General features: G+C 33.5%; 1 protein-coding gene across 2 annotated transcripts; it reads right to left on the minus strand.

Moving 5' to 3' along the window:
* Positions 1 to 3,634: 3,634 nt before the first annotated feature.
* Positions 3,635 to 20,707, minus strand: LOC150106566 (uncharacterized). 2 transcript variants are annotated; one of them, XM_090392536.1, is made up of 4 exons: positions 20,572 to 20,707; positions 11,863 to 12,474; positions 7,658 to 8,284; positions 3,635 to 4,384 (listed from the first exon to the last, which is right to left on the minus strand). In XM_090392536.1, the coding sequence occupies exons 2-4, from the start codon at positions 12,459 to 12,461 to the stop codon at positions 3,670 to 3,672; spliced, it is 1,941 nt and encodes a 646-aa protein (XP_090248662.1). In that variant the 5' UTR covers positions 12,462 to 12,474; positions 20,572 to 20,707; the 3' UTR covers positions 3,635 to 3,669. The 2 variants fall into 2 exon arrangements, with proteins under 2 accessions (XP_090248662.1, XP_090248663.1); XM_090392537.1 differs by lacking the exon at positions 20,572 to 20,707 and adding an exon at positions 13,012 to 13,133.
* Positions 20,708 to 23,806: the final 3,099 nt, after the last annotated feature.

Consider the following 23,806-nt stretch of genomic DNA (forward strand, 5'->3'; position numbering starts at 1 on the left):
TTAAAGAATCTCAAAAAATGATGTCGATCGGAGATGAAAATATGAAGGCTTTAGAAGCTTCATATCGTGTGTGGCTATTAATAGCAAAAAGTAGAAACAATTGGTGAAACTTTGGTCAAGCCTGCAGCAAAAATAATAGTAGTAATTATGATCGGAGATAATGTAACAAGGTCTTTTGATTGGATTTGCCTTTCAAATAGTACTCTTCATCGAAGAATCACTGAAATCGCTGAAAATATTGCTAAAACAGACATTGTTATCCGATATACGTAAGAGTCGTTATTATAAGTTGCAGGTCGATGAATCCATCTACATTACAAATTTTGCAAATCTTCTAGTGTTCGTTACGTACGAGAAAAATCAACAACTTCATGACGACCTTTTATTTTGCCAACCCTTGTCATAAAACATACAACAGAAGAAAAAAAAAATTCAACAATATAAATACATTTATGTATCAAAACAAGCTTGATTGGAAAAGTTTTGGTGGAATAAGCACGGACGGAGCAAAATCCAAAAAAAAAAAAAAAAAAATATGGGCTTGTTTCAAGGATTCGAACCGTTGCACCAGAAGAAAAGTCGACACACTGCAGCATACACCGGAAGGCTTTGGCTACACATATGATGTCTACAGACCTAAGAAAATTTTTGAATGAAGTTGTAAAAATGATAAATTATATTTAAACCCACCCTCTAAATGCCAGACTTTTCTCTCAACTTGCGAAGAAATGGGAAGTAATCATATACACAACTTATTTTCCATTCCGATGTTCGTTGTCTTTCTTGCGGAAAGTACTTACTCGTTTATTTAAACTTCGGAATGAACTACAGGTTTTTCTTGATGAAAAGTTTGAGTTGAAAAAAAAAACTTACATAATTAAAAATGCCTCACTCAGTTAGCATACCTGGCAGATATATTTATTGCATTGAATAATCTTAATTTGTCTTTACAAGGCAAGATAATTTCTATATTTCATGTCCAAGATAAAGGAACGCCACATTGATAAAAATGATGTTATGGCAAATGCATGTTGGTAATGTAAATTTTGACATGTTTCCATCTATTCATGCATTGCTCGCGAGTTCAACTGAACAAATTGATGATGAAGTTGATGTGAAAATTGCTATCATGCATTTATAAAGGTTATAAATGGATCTATGAATCTAGAAATGTATTTCCCTGAATTAGACATTAATACTGAGTGGATAAGATATCCTTTCATTATCAAGAAATCTATGCCAAAGGGTCTGTCGCAAATAGAAGAACAAATTTTAGATGATGGTTTCTTAAAAAATAAATACAACGATAATACGTTATCATCAATTTGGCTACAAAAACAGAATGAATTTCCTGAATTAACAGATAAAGCTTTAGGGTGTTCATCTTTCCATTTTCAAGTTCATGTCTGTGTGAAGTTGGATTTTCTGCCGTTGTAGATATTAGGACGTAGAAGAAGTAGAAGAGGAACCTGTCCTACATCATTGCACAACGCAATCCTCGTTACAGGGTGTAATTGAAATTTAACTTTTTGAGACCGCAGAAATCTACATGAATATATGTATTTTTTTGCTGAACTGAAATGAAAATTTTCACAAAAAATATTGGAAGCAGATTATGGCAATGAATCTTTACCATCAAATATTTCGATCAAGAAAACAAATGATGCATAATATTAGAAATAAGAAACTAACATAACTGCCCTAATTCTTGATATAGTGCCACTGCACTGAGAAATGCATGTCTATTGTTAGTTATAGAAAACTATATTGAAATTTGTTATTTTACAATTACTTAAAATTTTAAAGGAATAGCAAAATTACCTGTGTAGGGATATTCACATAGTGATCATTGAGGCTTTTCATCTATTACAAGAAACTCAGCTTTGTTTTACAATGCAACACAGAAAAAACAAGCGAAAAACACACAGAAACACATTAGAAAGGAATAGAAACATGAATTGGAAGCAGTTGTCTGCAATATTGTCTTCACTTTTCTTTCAATCATGTTGCTCAGGAGTACATTCCGGTTCCTCAATGACAAAATGAAAACCTTCTGTTTACTGATTTAAAAAAGTTAGAATTAAAACTCAGTAAAATTTAGCCCCAATTTTCAACACATAAAATTATCAAAAAAAAAAAAAAACGAAGGAATAAAAAGAAAAAAAAAAAGAAAAAAAAAATGAAGAATTCGGTTTAATTCTTCAACATGGAATAAAAACAACTTTATTTTTATTAAATGATTTATTTCAACATTCGATACGAATTTTGTATAAAAATATTAATAACATTCAATTGATTGTCCTCTAAAATTAGGTACATAATGCATTCAGATAATTGAAAATCACTAAATAATACACATGATGCAAAATAATGCTTGAAATAACAGATCAGAAATGGATGTACCGAACTAGTATTGTTCTTTAACATACTTGACCTCATTATTGGCCATCATGAAAAATATTTTTATGTTTTTGTTTATTAGGTGGCTCGCTTAACGTCTTACACAGAGCGCCCAAATTGGAAAATTTATTCTAATCACAGTCTAGAAGAAAATCACTTTTTCTACATCTCTATGATCACGATCTCCAGCAAGGACTCGAATCCATGCATTGTAAATCAAAGGGTATGTTTCTTTTGTCTTTACTATTAAAATTTCACACGATGTTAAAAACGTGTAACAATTGTTTCAAAATATTATATCTATCTATCTAACAGGCTCACCTGCACTTTCCATACTATCGAGGGAACAAGCAAGGATGTCCTCTCTCTGGACAATTATACATCTACAGGATCAACAGAGTTAGCTGTACTTGCAGAACCACTATTTTCGAACAGAAACATAACAAGTCTTGCAACTGGCCACCCCTTGATTTTCTCTACATGGAACTGGGCAGGAATAAGAAACATAGGGGGTTCTCCTGACCCAGATCCTAAAGTGGAAAACATTCACATGCCTACGGCAGAAAAACGCAAAAACTGAAAAGCAATATCAACATATGCAAGCTGCTATTATTAAGGCCTATCCAGAAATCACTACACCTCAGGGAATCCGCATTCCTTCTAGAAGCTGCGCTGAGCCGATTTTTCATCTTGCATCATCTGAATCCTCATTTCCAATTCTTCCCTCCAACTATAAGAAGATATACCACTTCCTCATGTCAGTGCCTCCAACTTCGCCTTTCGTTTTTTCATCCTTAACCCTCTCATCTAGAGCTGCACATGCCATTCAGTTTTCAGTGGGATCTTCGATATAAATCGAAGTGTGCGAAACTAGACTCCGACATACAGTGGTGAATATGGCATAACACCTTGCCAACTCCTTTTAAGCTCTACAAATTTCAACATAGAGAAACGGATCTGTGTCTACGAAGTTTCGGGTACTTTGGGACACACATATCTAACCTGTCACGCGCTTTTTGTTGCCTATCTTCCAATGTATATTAAATGAATAAAAAAATAATATATATATATATATATATATATATATATATATATATATATATATATATATATATATATATATATATATATATATATATATATATATATTTATATGTAATATTTATATATTTATATGTAATATTTATATATTTATATGTATATATTTATATGTATATATATATGTATATATATATATATGTATATGTGAATTTTTTTTCCCAATTCATATTATTCCTCGGTTTCTTTATTTATTTCCCCCACTAGCTTATACTGTTTCCATCTGTTTTCTTCATCTCGCTCATAAAATAAGCCATCTGGATCACTTCTATATGTCGAAATGGGACTGAGTCCATCCACACTGCATTCACGCTTCAGGGTAGCAATGTGTGTTCTGTAATACATTGGTTTTCGATAGTCAACCGCTGCCCGGATTAGATTAGCCATACGCCCCACGTCAGGTTTATTCCTATACTCCTTAGTAAAACAGATGACAACTCCGCATGTAGGGTTAGTTGAAATTTCGTCGTCTATTGCTGTCGAACATATTGCACACCACATTACGTTATCGTTTACAAGTTTCGCTATCTTCAACCAGCATCGGTCCAGTGCCGTCAGACCGTTTATATCCTTTAACGTTTTATTCAAAAACAGCATCCAGTTTCCATCGGTAATGTCCTCTAAATCCTTATCGTTGTATTCCACTTCTTTTTTTTCTTTTTCCTTTTCTTGCTTCTCCTGTTTCTTAGCTTTCTCCTCTTCCTCCTTCTCTTTCTCTTTGTTTTCCTCTTTCTCCTCCTTCTTTTCATCTTCTCGACGTCCTTCTATTTTATGATGAAGCAGATAATCTTTACTATACACACGGATGAAAGGCATAGTTGTAATTTTACTTGGAATCATTGATTCCTTTATTTCGGTGTTGCTTTCTGCCATTTGGGAAGAATGTCTGCAAAAAACATAAAAAGATTATCAAAAAATAAGGAAATAGAAAAAATCAGTAACCTACTCACAGTATTGATGTACTCTATGCCTATAATCTTTTGTGAATGGAAATCACATACGAAAGAAGTATCAGCAGATTAGTTATGTAAAAGAAAAATATTTGTCCTTCGTGAAGAATATGTAGATTTTGCAATACAATTATCATCAAATTGATCATACCAATTCAGTATACGAATATCTGAATTACTTAAAAAAATAAAGTGGTTTAACGGAGTAGAATTATAGTGAAATCACAATGATTTTACCTATCTACTTATTGTCATACTTGGTTTGTATTGATCATGAGAAAACGAAGACAGAGTAATACAAGAAACATTCGAAGAATGAGTAAATTTAGTATTAGTGTAAATAAAAAGTGAAGTATTCCTTAATTTTCATGCAAGACTTGAGAGACTTGAGTGGGACTACTGCTTGTACTAATCATCGGTGTATAAATTCATAAATCTACATAAAATATCTGGAAAGATCAGACGAGACATCACAGCAAGTAGTGCTACGGTTAGATATCGACTAGGAAACAAAATTTTCAAAGCGCGTTTTCATAGGGGAGGAAAATTATTCCGGCTATAAACTTGAGTGCGACACTTTTAATATGGAAAAAAAATATTATAAGAAGAATTCTGATGAATGAAACACTACTGCTTGGATAAATTGAAAGGCAATCTTTACTGACAGAATATAATTCATTAAGTACACGTCATCCAGTTCTTGTGACATCTGCTTTGGCAGCAAATGTGCCACAAGTCACAAGAGCAATGAATCTCATAAAAGTGTGGCTTATTCATGGGATGATGTGGAATTTTTGGTGGATGTAAAAATCGGGATATTTTATGCAATAATAATAAAAAAAAAACTTTAATGTTGTAGCCACAGAGCACCATTGTCACTTTGTGGCATTCTTTATGTGAGATAGCGTGACTGCATTTTATTAAACCTTGCTTACGTAAAGGAAATGGCGGAGGTGTATTAAGAATTTTTTTTTGATCATTTTGGGTTCATAACCATTTAGGGAAATGGTACGCCTCGGGTAGCGAGCGCAGTAGTAGGGACATTTGTATGCTCTATCTCGTAATGTTTTAATCATACCTATCTTGTGGCACTTGTGCCAGACGGAAAGGTTACTAGAGATCCGTTACCTAAAAGACGTCCAAATAAGAAAGCAGAGAAAATCAGGTTTGGTATCTCATTTAATTAACATCTTTCCTCAAGCAGTACGACAATAAACAGAAATGTCTTATATTGGTAATAACTGTTTTACAAGAAAGATCAGGGAAGCATCTGCAACGCTATGGATCCCCACAAAATGTAACAAAAATCAAGGCTTAATCAAAACCAAGTTTGGTCTGTTACATTAAAAATCGAACTGCTGCGGGCTTAGAATACGACACGGCTAAGCTACAGACCGTCGCCGAAAGAACTAACTTCGTTCCAATACGTATATTATAATTAATTTAACGTTTTTTTTTTTTTTTTTTTATTTATTTTTTATTCTAGTTTACTGATTTGTATGTAACAATTGTGACGTTGTTCAGCCATATGGCTGGACAGTTATATGGGTAGTTATATGCTACCATACTGGGAAGATGGTTATGAAGAAAGGTGGTTTCCCGTTGCCTTCCTTGCCGTAGGATATTTTATGACTGTAGCCGTGTGTATGTTCAGGAGGACCCGGTTTGCCTGTTTCGAGGGATGAAAAACCGAGTTACCAGAAAAATGCTAAACCTCCGTATGAGACCTGTTACCTCACTTTTAGCCGAAAGAGACAAGATAAAGGTTCCTCACGTCATGGACGGGAATCAAACCAAGTTTTTTCGACCAAAGGGCTTCGTCTGTACCGACTAAGCTACGGAGGCTCCATTACAGGTAGAGGAAGAGAAAAAAACCATATTGCAGTTTAAGTACAATGCTACAAGTAAACGTATATTTCATACTGAGGTACGGAGGCCTAATCATCTAATTAATCATCTAAATTAAACATTGAGAACCACTAAATTAAACGTCTAATATATGTAAATAATTGTTTCTAGTTTTTTTTTTTTTTATTATTTTTGTATAACGTTGTATAACATACATGCAAATCGGCCCTTCAGAACACACGTAAATTACATATAAAAATTCTAATGGTGGTGGTGAACAGTACATGGGCTTAATGCAGATGATGATGGTGGTGGTAGAAGTTCGGTGTAGTTTGTGGATAGAGTGGTGGAGATGGAGACTTAGATAGTAGGTGTCCTCCCTCGACGAATCCTCAGACTCCTTGGAAGTGTTACGGAATAATAAAATAAAATTTGCTGGTATCCCTGATGATGCCTTTCGAAATTACAAACCTTGCAGGATTATTTTATTAAACTCGTTAAAAATAAACTCGTTAATTTTATTTTATTAAATTAATTAATAATCTGAAGACAAGTGGTCTCAATACCAGAAGTTATCTACCGAACTGCTAAACCACAGAAATTTACGTATTAATCTTAACTAGATTATTGCCTACATCTTAATATATCATGTTTCAAATAATATATTGATTATAAGACATACATTCATCATTTACGTAATGATAAAATATGTAATATTTTACAATGCTTTCCTCGGTTGTTTATTACTGCATATCCCTTTGTGGAAATCATTTCACTTTTAGGTGTTGGTTTACAAATTCACACTCACAATGTCAATTGTGTAATTAGAACAGTAACTGAGAGAAAATGTCCTATAAAATTGCACAGACAAGAGTTTAAATGTATTAGCTTCTAAAACTACAAATATTACCCGTATGGATAATATTTATAATTCAGACAAATAAAATATACATGAAAGAAATTTGTGCTTAATTTGTCGTAGAAAAATGATATTCAAAGCAATCGTGTTTACAAATTGAAATTAAGGGTGGCATTATTTTTTTTAAAACTTTCGTTTTAACGTAAACTTAACATTAACATGGAATAGCGTTTTGTTTAACTGCTGTTCAGCAAAATACTATTCAGTTATTATAAGTTAGATTCTGTATTCGATGAATTTTTACATAATGATATACTGACCGACATTCTTAGTTAAAATTGTTTAATTTAAATCCATAACATAATTTTATTTCCTCTTAAAAATCTACTTGAGGGTTCATTTAAAGAAAATTTAATCGGAGTTATTTTACACCGTAGGCATACATTATGAAAATTATAAAACTGTTATTTTATTTTTCTTTATAAATTTATTTTATCCATACCGTACAGGTTTCCATATGTTCTGCTCATCTCGCTCATAAAAGGAACCATCTGGATCACTTCTGTATATCGCTATGTTTCTGAATCCATACACTCTGAATTCACGTTTACAGGTGGCAGCGTCGGTTTTATAATACATTGATCTTCGGTAGTCAACCACTGACCAGAGAAGATTAGCCACACGCTGTACGTCATGTGTGTTCGTGTAGTCCTCAGTGAAACATAAGATAACTCCACTTGTGGGATTTGTTACAGTTTTGTCGTTCATTGCAGTGGAACATGCTGCATACCACATAGCGTTATCCTTGACAAGTTTCACTATCTTGGACCAACATCGATCAAGGGGTGTTAGGCCGTTTATATCCTTTCTCGTTTTATTAAAAAAAATCATCCACCTTCCTGTGGTAACGTCTTCTAAATCTTCATCGGTGTATTTCACTTCTTTTTTTTCGTCTTCTACTTTCTCTTCTTGCTCCTCCTCCTGTTCCTTGTGTTCCTTTTGATCTTCAACTTTATGCCAGAGCCTATAATCTTTACTATATACCCGGATAAAAGTCTTATACGTAATTCTACTGGGGATCATTATATCGTTTATAGCTGTGTTGTTTTCTGCAATGTGAGAAGAACAACTGCAAAAGAAACATCAGCAGATTAATTTTCTAAAAGACAGTTGTTTGTCTTTTGTAAAGAATTTGTAGCATTTTAAAATAACGTTGTTGTTATCAAAACGTTATATAAGTTCAATCAAAATTAACTTAAAATTAAAATCAAATTATTAACAATGCAAAAATTACTAATTTTACAAGAGAATTATTTATCATTATTTTCTCAATTCCTCTGTAGTATTATTCGCTTTGGATTCATTCAAGAGAAAGCAAAGGCAGTCAAGAAAAACTACATTGAAACTGATGTGTAAATTTTCGTTTTAATAAGATGCCATACATTAAAATATTGAAACAAATAAAATCTCACAACAGTTATTAAATGGTGAAGTAAGACCAGCTTTTGGATAATTCGAAACAATTGAGTTTGCACAATCTGCATCAATTTACACCATACAACAGCATAAATCCTCACCTGCTGCGATTATTGCATAATTAATCTGCGTGCAATGCCAACAAGTAAAAGGTGAGGCGTGAGTGGATTATTCTATATAAGTATTAGCATAAATTTAGATTATTATCTTACAAAGATATTGTGTAATCTCCAGTTAAAATGAGGAATGCATAATATAAAGTAGAAACCTGGAAGTGAAGAATTCTTGAGATATTTAAGAAAACGGAGGTCACCACTCCAATTGATTATCACTATAAAATCGTAATCCTGTGTTAAATGTTAAAATATCAATGAAAAGTTCATGCTACTCTCTAGACCTAGCAGGTAGCTAATTAGATCTGTTGGAGAACAATAGTTTGAAAACGTATCGTTCTAGGGGTGGGGATATTTTTGCCTAAAACATGCACTTTCACAGTATGCAAAGAAATATGCTAAGTGTAATTCCGATGAATGAAACATTAATTTCTTCATCTTAGTGATTCGAAGTGTGACCTGTACCGCGAACAGAACCCAGTAAGTTTACTTTGTAGAACAATAAGGATCTTCAACAGGGTAGTAATCTCTTTTCCCCTTCCCAAATGGTTTTATTTCGTTTAAAGTTGTTGAACGTTTTAAAGGGTGTGTTGACTATATTTTTCTCAAGAAACACTTATCTCAAAAAATTACTTATTTTATACACAAATGTTACTTTCAATGGTTAGCATTAGTAATGTAAATTGTCAGTACTGAAACGTGTGGTTTCCAACCAGGAATGGTTATTAGTAACCAATAGTACATTTTATACCTTGGGTGGGTGAAACATTTTGTGTTTTATTTGCTATTTTTATCAATTTTATGTATTGATTTGTCAAATGTTTATCCATTTTTTAGACAGTGTGAACATCCTGTTCATGGAAAATGAAAGACCAAACATGGAAATTTTTAAAATCATTCCCATCTTCCAAAGAGCAGGGTTAGCAGTTTCACACCAAGCGATGAAATTCGCCTACCACATAAAGACAATCACAAACATCCATGTCCACGGCGGGATTCGAATCGGCGATCTGTTGGTTAGATAGAGGATACGCTATGCACTTGACCAACCATCCCGGCAACTTAAAACAAATACATCTGGTTTAATAATTATGTTCTTTTATGTACAGAAAAGGTTTTTTTTTTTTACTTTCGTTCATTACCTGTTGTTTTGTACAGTAACTCGAATTTAGAGGAAAACGTGATATTACGGTTTAATTCATCTCTTGTAGCACAGTTGTATTTAAATGCTTTTAAAAATGACATTTCACAACATGAAAATTTGATATAACATGAATTCAACATGCGTGCTATAAACTTTTTGCCTCATGAGAGTGGGATTATGCTCTTCCCATCAAGAAAGCCATTCAAGATCATAACAAGAATAAAAAAAAAAAAACTAAATTAAAATAGTATCAAAAACAAGAAAACGAAACATAAGATATCTCTCGTTAGATAATAATCGTCCTACATATATATATATATATGACAATCCGTAGTGCGGTCGCTAGCACGCTCTGCCATTTGTCCTTCGCTTAAGAAATACCTGCGTACGTAAACCACCTGGGAGCAGAACGTATAAGCCCATTCACCTGAAGGCGAATTATTCTGTCGCATACGGATATGGAAGGATTTTCTCGGAAAGTCGAATTTTACCTTGCACAAAACACACGATTGATGTGATTAATGTAATATTACACCCATCACGTTAGATGATACAACCCCAATTCAAACTATTTCGAATCATTTCAGAAACTACTGTTTGAACACCAAAAAACACGTTAAAAAAAGAAAAGAAAAGAAAAGAAAACAGCACAATCAGGACGGCATCCCACATAACTACTAAACTACTACAGGTTATCAAGTAGTTTGGCAATAAACAAAAACGCCTCATATTGACATAATTGTTTCTCAACAAAGTTCTAGTAAACATGTGAAATGCTAAGGATTTCCACACAATGTTGCTACAATCAAGGCTTAAATCAACATCAGGTTTAGTCTGTTTTCGTTAACAATCTAAGTGCCATGGATATAGTACACGTTATGTAACAGAACGTGACAGCAGCAAGTAGCATTCTACAAACACGCATACAGTGATTCATTAAACGTTTTTATTTTGGTTACTTATTTTTGTGTACTAATTGTGAAGCTCTGATAACATCTAATATGTGTAAGTAGTTGTTTATAGGTTTGTAGTTTTATAGGTTTATATTTGTTTATTTTAGTAAACTAGTTAATCATTTAGAAATATGTGGTCTCAATACCGGCTGTTGTCTACAAATGGCTTAACCACAGAAACCTACGTATTCATCTTAAAGTAGATTAATGTCTAAAACCTAATACACCTTATTTAAAATAATATGTTAACTATAAGACAAAATAAATTCGTCATGTACACCATTATAAAGTATATTATTATTTTACCATCGTTTAACACAGCATATCTGATTGTGAAAATCAGTGCAAATTTAAGGGTTGGCTTAAAAATGCACTCTCAATATCAATTGGTCCTAACTGGAACAGCAACTGAGAGAAAATCTCGCATAAATTAACAAAGATAAGAATTTAAATTTATTAGCTTCTAAAACTACAAACATTTCCATTCTGGAAAATATGTTTTATTTACGGAATTAAAATTTAAAAGACAGTAATATATTCGAAATTTGATGTCGAAAATAATATTCAAAGTAATCTTGCTTATAAATTGAAATCGAAGGTGTTATTCTTTTTTTTTTTTTTTTACCTCTCGCTTTCGCGTTATGTTAACAATAACGGAACAGTGTTTTGTTCCGCGGTTCAGCAAAATACTATTCGGCTATTTTAGCAGCAAAGTAATATTTTGTATTTCATGAATTTTTCAAGTTAAATCCATAAAATATATATAAAAGAAATTTTTCAATTTAAATCCATAACATCATTTTGTTTTTTCTTAAAAATCTTCTTTAGTGATTCATTTAAAGAAAATTTAATCGGAATTAGTTTTGGGCATAGGCATACATTATTAAATTTATAAAACTGTTATTTTTTTTTTCTCCAAAAGCAGCTTTCTTTATTCCAGTTTAAAACACAACGAATTTTGCTTTCAATATTGCACATATTATTCTATAACATTTTTATTTATTTTAATTTTTATCAGTACCTTACAAGTTTCCATTTGTTTTGTTCATCTCGCTCATAAAAGGAACCATCTAGATCACTCTTGTATGTCGATATGTCACACACGGTGATTAGAAGTTTACGGATGACAACTGTGGTTGTGTAATACATGGAATTTCGGTAAGGAACCACTAACCAGAGAAGATCAGACAAACGCCGCACCTCATCTGTGTTAGTGTAGTCCCGAGTGAAACATAGGATAACTCCGCTTGTAGGATTGATTGTAGCTTCCTTGTTTATTGCGGTGGAACATTTTGCATACCACATGGCGTTAACGTTTACAAGTTTCGCTATTTTGAACCAGCATCGGTCAAGAGCTGTTAGACCATCTGTATCCTTTACTGTTTTATTCAAAAAAAGCATCCACTTTCCTTCGGTATTATCCTGTAAATCCTTATCTCTGTATTCGACTTCTTTTTCTTTTCTTTTCTCTTCTTGCTCCACCACCTGCTCACCATCTTCCTGTTGATCTTCAGCTTTATGCGAGAGCATATAATCTTTGCTATATGCCTTTATAAAAGTCTGAGTTGAAATTCTACTTGGGATCATTAAATCGCTTATCCCGGTGTTGTTTTCTGCCATGTGGAAAGAATATCTGCAAAAGGAATATCGGCAAATTAATTTTATAAAAATTAATACAGACTGTTGTCATCAAAATCATTATACAAATTCAATCAACAATAAGGTAATTATTATAAAAGATAAAGTTATTGATTTTACAAGAGAATTGTTAATAATTATTTTCTCTATTTCTCTGTAGTATTATTTGCTTTGGATTCATCCAAGGGAAAGCAAAGGCAGTCTAGGAAAAAAAACATTTAATCTAATGTGTAAATTTTTGTTTTAATAGGAATCAATATATTAAAATATATTAAAAAATTGAAACGAATAACATCTCATAACAGTCATCACATGGTGAAGTAAGAAGAATTTTTGTAACATTCCATGAACAACTGATTTTGCATCATCCAGAACAGGGTTCTCAACCTTTCTAAGCCAAAGGATAGTAAAATACCAAAACATTCTACGAACCACAAAGTTATGCTATTTTATGTAATTTGAGGTAAGCAATTCAAAGTGTTAATTTTTATTAAACAAAAAAATAATATCATATTATTATGTTACTACTTACGAGTACTTTTAATGAGACAGTTAAGTTTCTCGGCTCCTCCAGAGTTGCTGGATGTCTGGCTCAATATTGGTCAACTTCCATCGAAGATCGGCTCACATACTAAGAGGATTTCTGTATTTGTTTTTATTTGAAGGAGCGATGAAAATCCTTTCTCACCCCTGGAAGGCCAGCGAATTTCAGAATGAAGCAAAAGTTGCATAAATTCGCTGCCTATTTCATCGCAGAGTACTGAAGACAACCTGTTATTTGACGTTTGAGCTTAACAGCGTTGTGTAGTACACTTTTAAATTCTGGTCGTATTCCTTTGGAGGCTAACTCTTCCCTATATATGCAACAATGTACCCAATGCCTAGCCGGAGCTACCTCCTTGATCTTACAGCTCCATCAGAACAGAAGCCCATACATTTTTTCCACTGGATGCGGTTGTTTATTATGTAATTATGCAGAATACGAAATATTTCTCTTCAGTTGTCTTCTTCTTCTTCGGGATGACAAAGTTCTACGAAACAGAATATCGTCGTTGGTTTGTTTAAGTATCCATTTTATTTCAATACTTTTATTCAATTTTAATTTGTTTTGTTTGGATACTTAATATATATATATATATATTTATTTATTTCATTTAATCTGCTTGTGGACCACAGGTTGAGAAACACTGTCCTATAGGAACAATTGCATCATATAACAATAGAAAATCACATCTGCTACGATTATCGCTAAATTTATCTGCGTACAATGGCAGAGAATAAAAGGTGAGGCGTGAATAGATTATTCTTTATAGATATTAGCTAATCTACAGATAAAATGAGGAATGGATAGTGTAATGTAAATACCTGGAAGCGAAAGATTATTGCGGTATCTAAGAAAAGGAAAGTCACCACTTCAATTGATTATCGCTATGAAATCCTAATCCTGTGTTAAATGTTAAAATGTGAATGGAAAGTTGGTTCTGCCTTCTAGATCAGTGCTTCCCAACCTTTTTCACGTCACAGCACACCTCACAAGCATAAATAATTTCACGACACACTATGAAGGAATATTTTTCTATGAACATGATTAATTTCTTCTATTTCATACAGGGATTCAATTAATAAGATCTTTCTTTCAGATATTTTTCATTATAATACATAAATATTCCAGCTAGACATTCGTTTCTGAGAAGTCTTCTTATGCAGTCATAAGCACGAAATAAACGAAACAAATGGAATGAAAATACCTAATCCATACATCCTCACTGATTGATATTTGACATAGTTTTTATATCGCATCTATGAGCTAAATTGTCAGATTTGACTAAGTGAAACTGTGATTAAATTTTTAGAACACTTATTTTATAAAATTGTGATGTGAAAATACAAAAGTAAAGTTAATACACAAAAGAATTACTGACTATGTATAAATATGCTAATAATAATAATTTATTGACAAAATAAATGTTTTAAGTATTAATATAAATATCTACAATATTCTTTTGCCACAGCTAATAGACTTTTTTATATCTGGGTCTATGATCGAAAGAGCTACACGCAATTCATGATCAAGACTCTTCAGTGATGATCTCTTTAAATTCTTGATAGTGAGCATAGAAGAGAAACTTTGTTCTCACATGTGTGTTGTAGCAAATGGTAAAAGAATGTTTATAGCTTTTTCGCCGATGGATGGAAACTCCTTTTTTGCAGTTACCCAGAATCGAGATAATGGAACATCCTTATACTCAACTTCAAGGGTAAGATCACTTTTTAAGTCTAATAACTCATCCTTTTCTTTCACTGATAAATCGAATACCATATGATCTAATGAAGATGCAAATGGATTTCAAACCCAATCGAATTTCTTTGTCTCCGTTAATTCAAAGTAGTGATGAAGCTTTCTCTCAAACATGCATAGGTGTTGATCTACAAGTTCTAGTAGTTCTTTTTTTAGGATTCGAACTACAACACCGACTAAACATTTCAAGGGAACCATTTTTCACCACATCTTTCCAAAGTTGAATTTTGTTTTTGAATCCATTAATTTTGTCAGTGCAAGTTAATATATTCTTAAGCGGTCCTTGCATTTTTCGATTAAGTTAATTTAGGTATTCAAATATGTCAGCTAAGTAGCCCATTTTTTGCAACCAGTAATTGTTTCCAACTTAGCTGAATACTGAGAGTTACCTTCAAAAAATATTTTTAATTCTTCTTTCAACTCATGAACTCTGGACAGAACTCTCCCTCTCGACAGCCAACGAACTTCAGTATGGAACAACAAAGATTGATGCTCTGATCCCATTTCATTACATAAAATTGAAAAAACACGCGATTGAAGCGGTCTACGTTTGATCAAATTCACCATTTTTATAATGTCATTAAGTGTGGACTTTAATTCTAGAGGTAAACTATTTAACATGAGAGCTTCTCTACGAATAAAGCAGTGTATTATTTGAACATCAGGGTTTTCAGACCGATCTTCGGACGCCAAGTCTCTGACCCTTCCTGTCATTGCAGCCGCGCCGTCAGTACATAAACGTACGCAATTTTTCAATGAAATTTTGTTTGTATCAAAGTATTCATTGATCACTTTAAAGATTTCCTTCCCAGTTGTTTGTTTCTGAAGTTCTTTGCAGAATAAATAATACTCTTTCAACCCCTTTCTCATCAGGAATTCGAACAAGTGCAATTAGCTGACAACAGTTGCTAACATCTGTTGATTCATCAACCTATAAGGAAAATTTCTTAACTTCACAAATTTTCTGGATTAGTGTTCCTTCTATTTCTTCTAGTTTCTGCTAACTGACATGTCTTCAATGCGCCTGCTGATCGTATTATTTGAAAGCGGTACTTTTTCAATTTCTTTTATTCATCGATTCCAAGCATAGTTTTGACAATTTCCACACAAGCTGGTAAAATGAGTGATTCGGCAATTGTGTGAGGCTTCTTGGCTTTAGCTAACAATCTCGAGACTTTGTAACTTGCTTCTGGAGCTCCATTAAATACCGTTGTGACTGATCTCATGAAAGAACTTTGCATTTGAATTTGAGTTTACAGACGTTTAAAATAGTTAAAATTCTTATCTATGTACGAAGGATGCTTGCTAGAAAGATGTCGATGTAGTTTACTTGGCACTATCGCTTCATTTGACAACTTTTCCAGGCATATGAGACATTGAGGCACAGAAGAATTATCGGAGCACTAGAAACCAAATTTCAGATAATCCTCTTTATATAGTCTATGACTATGTTGCGCCTTAAACTTTTTCTTTGGTTCACTTTCTTGAGCTCACGAATTTGATGGATTTTCTGATTTTTTTAAATATTTCTCCATTATTGTCGGTAACTGAAAATTAAATTTAATAGAATTAAAATATATGTAAATAAACAAGCCATTGAATAGAAAGATCTAAATCACATGAAACGAAAAATACTACATTATAATCGAGGATATCAAACAGGCATTGTAACTAGGGCATCCAAAATACCGGAACACGCAAAACTGTGTTAGGAAAATGCCTATTAATGACAGAAGGTCTACGTTTACCAACCTTAAGCTATACAAATTTTTACACATTAATCATTTTGTAACTCATGATGTCAGAGTCCATTGTCCAAAAAATATCTCAGATACCTTTTGATTCCGAAGAATATATATCACGAAAAAATGGTTAACTATAAGGAAAAAATAATTCACCAGTGTTTATTTTATCATGCGAAGGTACTTCTTTCTTGTATGACCGTTATAGCTTCAGCTAAAATGAATGTTATAGATCGACGGTAATAGGAAAAAGCGTCTTTGTCAGCAAATAATAACAATTCGACTTCTGTTCCACAAACTATCACATTTGTTAAAACACAAATTCAGAAAAAGACGCAATAAGACATTCCCGCTAAGGTGTTTTACACAGACCACTTAGCAACACTGAACATCCACTTGAACGCAGTCCTTCCAAAACTCTTGAAACACTTGACTGGTACTCTCACAACAGACGAGTTGGAACTGAAGCAGAGTAATGATCATCTGAGTCGTAGATGCAAAATGTGAGGGAGGGAGTAATGGGAGGAATAGCGCCTATGACATTCTGGGAGGTCGCCTTCACACGTGCGTAGCTAGAAAAGAGCAATAAAGCGAAAAGGGAACCACTCGGTAGCCTAGCCCTCCAGTGCCGTCGCCCCATAATTAGGACTTTGTGGTTAAATTTTTCGCGGCACACTGGTGTGCCGCTGCACGTCGGTTCGGAAGCACTGCTCTAGATATAACAAGTAGCGCTAAATATATCTCTTAGTGAATAATAGTTTCAAAGCGTGTCGCCCTAAGAGGGGGGGGGGTATTTCCTAAAACATGCGAGATGCTCTTTCAAAATACGCAAAGAAATATGCTAAGTGTGATTCCGATCAATCAAACATTAATTCATTCGTATTAGTGAATCGAAGCGTGACCTTCATCTCAAATAGAACTGAATAAGTTCACTGTGTAGATCTATGAGCATCTTGAACAAGCGAGTGATTGACTACGTTTTTGTCAAGAAATGCTTTTCTTAAATGACAGCCATAACTGAACAGTTTGTACATTTGAAAACTGTGCAATGGTTGAGGGTTCCCAGCATGAAACGTATGATTTAGTCGATAATATAATCGAACAATACTTCTCTTAGGATTGTATTCTTACACCTGAATGTTACTTTCAATGTTTAGTAGTGGTAATGTAAATTAGCAGTATTGAAACGTGCGGTTCCCACCCACGAATGGTTAGGAACCTATAGTGCATTTTTACGATGGTGGGCTAAACATTATTTGTTTTTACTATTTTTATTAATTTTATATATTTAGTTTGCACATTTTTATCTATTTTTTACACAGTCCGGAGACCTTGCTCTTAGACCAAACATGGAACTATTTAAGCCAATTCAGTCCTCCAGTGAACGGGGTGGCCCATTCACACCAGGCGATGAAATTCACCTCCCACCTAAAGACAATCACAAACATCCATGCTCATGGCGGAATTCGAATCCGCTAAAGGTTGGAGAACGAATACGCTAACTACTCGGCCAACCAAGCGGTCAACGTAACACAAATACAAATATTTTGAATAATTATCTTATTTCATTTATATACAGAAGTTTTTTTTATATATTTTTTTATTCACTACCTGATATTTTGTACAATAACTCGAATTACGAGCTAAACTTGTAACGTCACGGTTTAGTCTCTCTCTTCATCCCGTTTAGCAATGTTGTATTTAATGCGTTAAAAAAAAAAAAAAAAACTACATTAGACTTTACATACCCGTTTCTTAACACGAAAATTGAAACAACATGCATTCAACGTGAAATTAATACTAAATTAAAATTATATTAAATGGAAGAAAACATAAAACGTCCGATATATATATATATATATATATATGTGTGTGTGTGTGTGTGTGCAATCGCTAGCACTTTCCAACGTCCGTCGGTTAAGAAATACCTGCGTTCGTATACCGTCTGGGAGTAGAATTTTAAGTCCCATCATCTGGGGACGAGGTAGTCGTCCCCAGATGATGGGACTTAAGATGATATCTGTATGGGACGTTCCATATCTGTATGGGACTTTCATACAGATATGGAAGGATTTTCTCGGAAAGTCGAGTTTTTCATTACAAAGAACAACTAAACCGGTTAAAAGAACACACACGATTAATAGAAAATATCCTATTCGTAACCACACCACCATGATTTTCTTTCATGTATATTACTCTCAAACATGTTGATTCTTATTACCGGTGTGCTGCTGTTTTGAATTAGCCGAAGTGAGTTTATCCAGTTTGCCTAAGTTATGAAAAGAAAAAAACCGAGTTTCCTGGAAAAATATCCCTATATTTGAATCCCGTCTGGGATCTAAGAACTTTTTCGTGGTTTTTGAACTGGAAGTGAGTTAGATGTTTTCATATGGAGGATTTTCGTTTTAGACTTTTTGGAATTTTCGTCTTTCGTCCGGAGTTAGCAGACGAAAGAAAAAAATAAGAGTAACTAATTGGTGAATGAACTGACTCAACTGATTCAGGCAAAACTGCAGGCAGTGATTAATCTTAGTGCTGCATTTAGTCGGGAAACATAAAACCTTCATAACCATCATGTGACAGCTAGTAACTTCCACTTAATTATCTCTATTTGGATTTTCCATGAAAACAAACATTTGGCCAGGTGGTTAACGTAGCCATTCCCCATCAAACAGCCTGCGGATTCGAATCCCGCCGTAGGCATGGATATTTATGAATTGCTTTAGGTAGAAGACGTTTTTTTTTTAATTACCCGATATGAGACCACCTTTCGTGGATGGAAGCAACATAAACAAATTGGTAATCTGCCATAAGACGAATGTCGCCTCACTATTTGGATCTTCGAGCACCTGGTCCACTATGAACCCCCTAGTTCACGGAACTGGTGAATGAAGGAAGACAGGATCAACAGTTTGGAATTATAGTAAAAGCATATAAATCCATATGATCGGTATATTATGTCTGCAATTTGCTGGTGTTCTTGTGCTTGGTTTGTTTATTTTACGGAATGTAAAATTTCGAAGTTCTGGTAATGGAAAACCCTTCTACCTCTGCACGAGACTACACACTGCATAACTCACCAAACCTTGAGAACAACAATAACATTTGTTATTGTTTTGATGTAGATGAGCCTTTTAGACATGAGAGGGAAGTTCATGAGCCGAAAAATTTTACTTATTTGTAGACATTTCAAATGAAATTTCAAAGAAGGGTTGTTGTATAATAGCAGAACAAAATTATATGTTTATTAGATTAAGTAAACGCGTGTGCAAATTTTGAAAATATGTCCACGTTAATAAAATGAACAAGGAGTAAGAAATAATAAGGTACAGCAATTGAAATATTTGTAGCTATTTAATCGTAACTGCATTACTCCTCGGTAGGATAGGAGAATTTATTTAAATCATCATTGCATGTTAAACTGCAACTCACAATCATTTTGTTTAAGCTTAGGATTTATAAACAGACTTACGTGTCTCACTCCATGATTTCCAAGACTATTTCAGAACATAATCTTAAGGAGGCCACATTTTTGTTAGATCTCAGATTAATGTATAAATGATGAAGAATTTGACTCACTCAAATAGAACAGAAAACCTTAAAGTCTATGACAGATATTATTTAATTCTTTCTGACAACAAAGTTCTTTAAATAATAAGAAATTCGTTGATTAACTCGTAATCAAGTACAACAGGATTGAACTAGAATCCCTCCCTCCCACCCTCCCCACGTTTCATTTCCTTCAGCAGTTATCACCACCTACAAAGCCCTTATTCACTAGTGATGTATCTTTAATGGTTATGTAAAATACGATCCGATAAACACATCGATGTCGACGTAATAGAATAGAAAAGAACTATTTGTAAGAATTAAGGAAAATATAAGACGTTTACATTAATTCTTCACGAATAATACAAAGAATATCCTATACGGAATAAGCAGTTTTTTTCTTCTTTTATCTGATATTACAATAGAATTGCTTATAATACATGTTTAAAATAACCTCCATGATTTCCTTAAAGTAAAATCAGGAATAATATGGTCGACTTACCTGACAAGGAACTGAAAACGATTCGATACAGATTATTCTCATTCAGTGTTCACAGGTAAAATGAGTTTACTTGAAAATCAACAATTTTCTACCTCGCGATTAAATGAAAGAAACAGGATGCAATTAAGAAAGTAAAGTGATGACACGGTCAGGAACGATTGATATAGTCAGTTCAAAATCTAATATTTTATATCACAGTTCGCTGATAACTCCTAAGCAACTTGCGGGATATCTGTGGGTGAAGAAAAATAACAGACCTTATCTCATCTCATATTGTCGTTCACGTGTTTATCTTATTGTCATGTCACAAACAAGTAACCCGGAGTCATGGAAACGTAATCAATACTAATGAAAGAGCAGTTTTATCTGTATGTACCGGCTGCGGAATTAGAAACCTTTATGTAATATACGTAAATGAAAATTATTCGTGCGCCACCACGTGTTCTAGACAACTCCATATATTTAAAAATGTTGCTGGTCAGGATTCCTAAACGGAATACATCACAATGGAAAACACGAAGGATCTTTTGAGGTTCAATAAAGGGCTTTTTATGGGTGCTGTCTGAATGTATAATCACGATTTGAAAAACAGTAAAGCTGAGTGGTTTCTCAAAAGGTGAGATATCACGGGTGTTTAATTAGTGGAAAAATAACCCACATTTCTTGTCTAAGAAGCGTAATAACTGTGGTCCTAATACAGTCTGTCAGGAACGAGATCGCCATCGTCTGAGGAGGCTTGTACGGACAAACAGAACTTCCTGCGTGCAGCAATTGACCGAAGCATCTAACGAAGTCTGCTATAGCCCCCCCCCTTTCATATCTCACCGAACTATGGGCAGGGAATTGAAGGGGATCGGTATTGGCAGTCGCTTGCTTATTATGGAAACACGATATTAAATAAAAGTATCCAATTCAGTGGCTGGCTTGTATTTACTGTATACATATTTACACATACATATGTACAGTATTTACTGTCTTGGATTATTCCAAGATATGCATATTGGATGTGTGTGTGTGTGTGTGTGTGTGGTTTGCGTTTTCCTCCCAGTAGTAACCCTACTGGTAGTTAATTTATTCCTGCCTACTCCATTGCTTATATTACATGTAGCTTACTAGTACTGATTAACATTTATATTTATATTTTTGTATCAATATTCATATTTACATTTATATTTTTATATATACATATATTAACACTACATAATTCACATAATATCAATCACTTGTTTCAGATTACAACACTGGAAGTTGATCTTATTGGCAAATTTAATTAATTTTGAGTAATACTTTTCGATTAGTGTCTGTTTTGACACTGGCCACTTGTCTCCGGAAGTGATGACGTAAATACAATGAACTGAGTTCATATCCATTTAATAAATCGCATGTTGTTGGTGAAATGTGATGTCTCTCCGTAAAATGCATGCGTCTTCCTTGTTTGTTTGGTCTGTTTTTCGGTATAAAAAATCAGTTTCCTAAAAGAAAATATTGTCATGTCCGTATGAGAATGGTTATTTAATTCATCTTTAGGTGGGAAGTAATTATTGGTTCTTTTTATCCCAGACGGGTTCGAACCCAGGTATTTTCATTTAAGAAACTTATGATATTAACTTTTATACAACACAGCAGTTTTTTATATAAAAATTAGCATTGGGTGTGTTTGCTGGAAGACTGTGCCATGATTAATTTAAAATTAGAATTTTAAAGAGATATATGTTATTGCAGAGAACGAGAAAAGATATGTGGATATTTTAAATACGCATGGTGTTTTGAGAAGAAACAGATTTATCATTTATTATTCATAAACTCTGCTAATTTTTGATTTCATTACAGGTAGAGAAAGAAGAAATCATATTGCAATTTACGTGCGATGCTACCAGTAAACATACATTTCAGGAAGCAGAGAAAGCTACACTATGTTTCGAAATGACTGCACCTCATCTCATCTTCCTTTTACCTTATTGTGTCGAGAGTTTATCACAGGATAACGTGATCAGCGCTACGCCCCGATCTATCGTATGTCCTGTGGTGTTGAGCACTCAAGGTCCGTTTGCCTGTTTTGTGGGGTGAAAATCTCCAGGATAAACTGGGGGAAAACCCAACTGTCCATGCCCAAAACTGGCTATTTGGCTATGGCTGAGGAAGATCCTGTAGCTCCTCACGTAACCGACGGGAATCGAACCTAGGACACTACTTCCCCAGGCATATGGTTACGAAGCACAAGCCCACTAGGCTAATCCCGCGAACGAAACGACTGTAAATTTTTAAAATTGAAAGTTAGAGATGAAAAGATAATGAGCTTATTGCACTAGGTATTTTGTCAGGACCTGATCAGAGAAAAACTTATATAGTTTCCTATAAACAAATATTACTAACAAAAGAATGATTATAAAACCATTTGCAACAACTAAATAGTAAAGCAACTAATCAAATGCATGATAAAGAGTCAATGAGAGTGCGTCAACATAGAAATCCTCTTCCCCTCTCTCTTGCAAAGGTCTCGATTTCTATGGAAGGGCGACATTCTTCAAAGGGAATAAAAAAAGGGAATATATAAGTATCTCTAAACATTTTATTAAAATTTACAGATGAAGCTTTTAATTCCCTTCCGTAACTTAAAATATATATGATTAAAGGAGAATTAAAATGTAATCGCTTCTCATATTAAAGCATATTTAACTCTTTTACCTGAACAGGTTGTCCAAGTTGGTTCCAATACACTGAACGGGAGGGGAGTTCAATTAAAGTATTTTAAAAGTACATAAAATGACAAAATTATGTAAAATTAATAAAAATGGGAAATTAACAATCACTACTGGAATGAAAGAACAGAAACAAGATTAAAAATAGAAAGAGTTAAAAGAACAACAAGACGATATTGAGTTTTTATATTCCAGGAGAAAATGAAGAATCTCAGGAATTTACAAACAACATCAAGAAATAATTAACAATACAAATAAAATGACTGCATACGTTTATTTGATTATAAAATGCTGGAATATTTCAAAATCTTGTTTTCGAAATAATGGGAACAACATGAAATGAAGACTACATCAAGGTATTCAATTTTGTCCTATTTATTAAATTAAAAAGAACAAATTATTTTTATAGGCATTATTAACCCTAAAAAAGGAATTTGCTGAGAAGCAACAAGCTATCAATGAGTAATTACATAATAAAAGAATGTATTGTTGTTAGCGTATCTCCAGGATACCACACATAAAATATAATATAATAA

Source organism: Typopeltis vanoorti, chromosome 5 (assembly GCF_054136105.1).
Source record: "Typopeltis vanoorti isolate ZY-2024b chromosome 5, IOZ_Tvanoo_1.0, whole genome shotgun sequence".
Classification (NCBI taxonomy): Eukaryota; Metazoa; Arthropoda; class Arachnida; order Uropygi; family Thelyphonidae; genus Typopeltis; species Typopeltis vanoorti.

Excerpts from the sequence above, each read along its gene's own strand:
- LOC150106566 (XM_090392536.1), bottom strand. The coding sequence starts at position 12,461 with ATGGCAGAAAACAACACCGGGATAAGCGATTTAATGATCCCAAGTAGA. Across the intron at positions 8,285-11,862 it reads AACAAATGGAAACTTGTAAG|TTGTTCTTCTCACATTGCAG; the intron begins GTACTGATAAAA and ends TTTCTTTTGCAG. Across the intron at positions 4,385-7,657 it reads AACATATGGAAACCTGTACG|ACATTCTTCCCAAATGGCAG; the intron begins GTATGGATAAAA and ends TGTTTTTTGCAG.